General features: G+C 44.6%; 1 protein-coding gene across 1 annotated transcript in view; it reads right to left on the reverse strand.

Annotated features, from left to right (window-relative positions):
- grk6 (G protein-coupled receptor kinase 6) overlaps positions 1 to 5,000 on the reverse strand; it is a 30,092-nt gene that overhangs the window by 3,032 nt on the left and 22,060 nt on the right. The window contains exons 7-9 of the mRNA XM_035625723.2: positions 3,035 to 3,098; positions 470 to 610; positions 1 to 112 (exon numbers count right to left, since the gene is read on the reverse strand). The exon at positions 1 to 112 is cut by the window's left edge and continues 117 nt beyond it. Coding sequence (XP_035481616.2) covers positions 1 to 112; positions 470 to 610; positions 3,035 to 3,098 — 317 coding nt within the window. The remainder of the gene's footprint in view (positions 113 to 469; positions 611 to 3,034; positions 3,099 to 5,000) is intronic.

Raw genomic sequence — 5,000 nt, forward strand, 5'->3', positions numbered from 1 at the left:
CGAAACCTGCATCGCCCATGTGGTAGATGTGAAACTTCAGGTCTCCCCCGTTCATGAGGGTCAGCACCAGGCACAGGGCGTCCTTCGTCTCGTAGGCGTACGCCAAACTCACCTGGACACAAGAGGAGCGTCACGTGTTAATGAGGCATGGTGATGCGTGATACGTCCCTACGAGTAAGACACGCCGAGCGCTGGTCAGTTCAGTTTGAGCCCTGAGGGACTCCTCAGGCGTGAGACCAGGACAAACCGACTGTTCAGATCAAACAAGTCGGAGGAGAATCGAACAGTCGTCACTTAATTACTGGAGATGTTGTGGACGTCAGGTCCGATTAACCCACATGGGTCACAAACTGATTCTACACAGAATATGTTGGATTAACATTTCGAACGTGAACTTTTCGTCCCACGTTCAGATCAATGTTTGTTCAAAAAGTCTCCTGTCGTCGGTTAAAGACGACGAGATTCTCACCACAAATCTGCTGTTGACCTTCTCCAGGATCTGTTTCTCGTTGAGCGCCATGGATTCTCCTTTCCTCTTCTTTATCCTCTTCTTCTCCAGCTTCTTACAGGCGTACATTTTCCCCGTGGCTCGTACCTGACACGCACACACCTGCGGCGGGGAAGAGGAGGACGAGCAACGAGAAGACGAAGAAGAGTTCACAAAAAGGGACATTTTCATTCCCCTGGATAAAAAGCTGCATTGTCAAAAGACACAATACACGCCCTTAAAATATTCCATCGCAATCCAACTTGTGACTGTGTTTCTGAGAGCGACCTGGCCTCAGACAAGACGCTGATTGTAAAGGAAACATCGGACCACAGGCGGAGAACTGTTTGTACTGAAAGAAACAGTTTTTATACAACTATGATCAGACTGAGATGAACTGCAGCGCCGCTCCTCCGCTACGTTGAGGTGTGAACCAGACATGCAGGTTATAAATATGAAGGCAGCAAGAGTTTGGGAAAAATAAGATCCAAACTAAATATTAGTTAAAACAACACTCAACACTTCAGATTTAAAGAAATACTCTTGTGGAGACCAGAGATCAGATGTTTCTTCAAATAAACCAGAAACCATTTACACTGGAATAGCAGATATATTATAATCTTCAACGAATCAACTGCCTAAAAAGACCTTGTTCAAGTAGTTTCATTAAATATGTGCAGGTTGCAAAATGGATTTCAATACAGTCACTCCACACACGTCTGAAATATACAGTAAAGATCAATGAAATACTCAAAATTTAAATTTCAAAAAACAAAATAATTCAAGGCAACCAACCAACCAACCAACCAACCAACCAACCAACCAACCAATCAAACCAACCAACCAATCAAACCAACCAACCAATCAAACCAACCAACCAACCAACCAACCAATCAAACCAACCAACCAATCAAACCAACCAACCAACCAACCAACCAATCAAACCAACCAACCAATCAAACCAACCAACCAATCAAACCAACCAACCAATCAACCAACCAACCAACCAACCAACCAATCAACCAACCAACCAACCAATCAACCAACCAACCAACCAATCAAACCAACCAACCAATCAAACCAACCAATCAACCAACCAACCAACCAACCAACCAAACCAACCAAACCAACCAACCGACCTTGGCAATGGCCATCACACACACAAACGTACAAAAAAAGCTTTTGTTCAACTGTTTTTTTAACAAATATCACAATCATCAATTTCACAACAGCAGGAACGTTTTCAGGAACGTTCAGGCGCCTGGTGGAGATTTTCCCGCTTTATTCTCACACGGGCTCATTCTGTTGTGAAAGCAGCTTGAGTAAGAAGCTGTAACGGTGATCATACAGTGGACAGACAACCACAGTTACGTATTGTATTTCGTATTGGCTTAAGGCTATAGCGACCAACATGTGAACAAAACGAGCCGGGACCTTAATGGATAACGTGCAGTTACAACCACCAGTAAAAAACAAACATTTTCTCTTTTCATATCTCGTTATCTCATGACCGACTGCTCGTCCGCTGAATCGGTTCATCACCATGAGACCAGCGTGGATTCTGCAGCACAGAGTCACCATTCAGTGGTGAGTAACGGGATTTAGACACCGCAGATAAAAACCCTTCATTTCAGGATTCACTCAGAATCTCCACAGCTCTGAGCACAATCGAGGTCTTTCACGTGGGAGTTTACTTTGAGGCAGGTAAAGGTCAGGATCTCTATCTGCAGCATCTCAATGAGTCTAATGTGAAGGAGGCCGAGGAGCGACGCGGTCGGGCGCCTGCATCGTTAACTGAGGACGACGTCCTGTCAAAGTGACGCATGGGAAATTATCATTTCAACAATGTTACAAAATGTAATCTGCTCGACTTTCAGAAAATGTTACACAAATATATTGTAAGTAAAAAACAAAACGGGTGTTGTTTCAAAGATGTACGGTTTGTAAATCCAACATCAGACAACAAAAGATGAGGAAGGATAAAAAAGGGAATTTGGAAATATATATAATTTGGTGTGGGAGGAAACAGACATAAATGAACGACTAGAATCAAGACATGGATTTTTGGGAGCTGATGGCAATATTAGGGAGTAAAAGATTCATGATTGGTCGCTTAAGTATATATGTACACATATATGTATATATGTGTACATATATGTATATATGTATACATATATGTATATATATATATTAATCTGTCAATGATTCCTATAATTTAATTATTAAACCTTTATGACATTGAAATGTAATTAAGGCTTGATATTTTAGTTTAACCATAAACTTTGTCATAAATAACTATAAATAAAAAGAAAACACAAATTCAACCAAATATATAGAACTTGAATTGACAAAATGAAGAAAATTAATTTTACGTAAAATAAAAAAAATTTAAAATCTGTACAATAAAATATTTTGTATCGGTAAACATAAGCACTGATATGTCTTATGTATGAAATTGTTTCTGTATTTAGATGAATCCTGCAGACGGACAAACACACGAAACCCCGTTGAAGGAGACGATGATGTTCTCAGATGAAGTGAACTCACCTCTCCGAAGCCTCCTTTCCCCAAAACTCTGTACTGACGGAACGTGTTCTTCGTCACCGGCTGCCTGTCGGACACAGAGAGAAACTCACTTATTACCAACTTCATATTGTTACGTTCATAAGTGTGGTGTTACAGTGAACATCATCATCATCATCATCATCATCACAAGAAGAAGAAGAAGAAGAAGAAGAAGAAGAAGAGCTTCTCAAATTCAATCACACACTCAGAATCAGTCCACGAATATGCCGGATTGTTTTCCATCAAGATCCACAAATTATTCTCTGGGAAATCAGTGATACACAAATGTTAAAAATCCGCTTTTTCTCGTAATCCTGCTGACAAACTAACGGACGTGGGTGAGAACGTAACCAGGTCAGTGAACGTGTGAGACAGACTGATCATCGATCATCGCTGTGGAAATGGAACAGAGAGGTCTGTACTTCCACTGGTACTTGTGGACCCAGTCAGGTGACCCAAGTTGTACAATCCCGCTTTGTCCAGCGGAGGTTTTTTCAACCCAGATTAGATCGCTCCTTTCATTGGCAGATACAGAGAAGTCCTCCGTGTTCATAGCAGCGTTTTGTTCCTCGTCGGTTCGAGAACTGATGTCAAGATCATACGCCTTTATTTTTAAAGCCTTCCAATAAACGGGTCCTGCTGGTGTCGGAGATCTGCTGACTCCACGAGCCCCATCGCTGCCTCAGATGAGCTCACGTTCATCTCATGGCTTCCCCCGAATCAAAGGCGCTTTATGTGGCAAATAAAGTTCTCATTATCACCAAGAACCAAAGGTGTTCTGCTCATAACTGTGTTCAACATAATGACCTGGCGTTTCATTAGAGTGCTGGTGTGACCCAGCAGCTGCCTCCGACCAGGGGGGGGCGACTCGTGCTGCGTTCAGGTGCTGTCAGGTTTTCTGATGATCCAGAGGCAGTTGAATACAAATGACAGTGAAACACTGAACCACTGACTTCAGACCAGTCGCCTGGTGCTCAGTCTGTTTCTTCTGCCTCAAGATGTTAACAAGGAGCCTGACCATCGTCCTCCAGCTGCTCGCAGGGGGTGGTGGACAAAGTGGAGGGAAAGTTGAATAAATGGAGGTGGCTGCTTCCCCACATCTCACACAGAGGCAGGGTGCTTATCATTAACAACTTGGTAGCATCCAGCCTCAAACTGAAATGTATGGAGCCCCCTGCTGGTCTTTTAAAGAGTCTCCAGTCGATCATCCTAAAGTTTTTTTGGGACGATCTACACTGGACTCCTCAATGTGTTTTGTACCTGCCAAAGGAGGAGGGTGGGCAGGGATTGGTGGACTTAGTGAGCCGGACTGCTGCTTTTAGACTCCAGTTCCTGCAGAGGTTTTTATTTGGGACTGATGATGTCGTCTGGAAGCCAGTGGCCAGCACCATTCTGAGGGGGGTAGCAGGTCTGGGTCTCGATGCTTCATTGTTCTTAGTGGACGGTGGTTCTGTCCCTTTGTGTAAACTGCCTCACTTCTATCAAGGACTTTTTACAGCGTGGAGACTTTTTAAGTGGTCCAGACTAGGACCTGCAGCGTCTCTGTTCTGGCTCCTGGAGGAGCCCCTGGTGTGGGGGGCCCGGCTGGATCTCCACGATGGCTGACGGGAGATGGAGTGACAGACCTGAGGGGATCGTGGAGGCTGCTGGTCCTGGTCTCCAGAACACGGAGGCAGTGGCCTCCCTGCTGGGCCTGAGGTCAGCCCGCCACACCAGGACCATTCTGAAGGAGTGGAACAGACTGGACAGTGAGGAGAGGGAGATGCTGCAGGACTATTCTGATGGAACTGAAGCCCCCGACTCGGGGGACCCTTTTCACATTGTGTCCATGCTGACCCACCGGACACTGCTGCTGACTTTCACATGCAAACTGGGAAAGGTTTGTACGGACACTGTGTTCTGGACCACAGGAAGACGCTGGGTGGGAGGAAGGACATGGTGTGGAAGG

Source organism: Scophthalmus maximus, chromosome 2, assembly GCF_022379125.1.
Source record: "Scophthalmus maximus strain ysfricsl-2021 chromosome 2, ASM2237912v1, whole genome shotgun sequence".
Taxonomy (NCBI): domain Eukaryota; kingdom Metazoa; phylum Chordata; class Actinopteri; order Pleuronectiformes; family Scophthalmidae; genus Scophthalmus; species Scophthalmus maximus.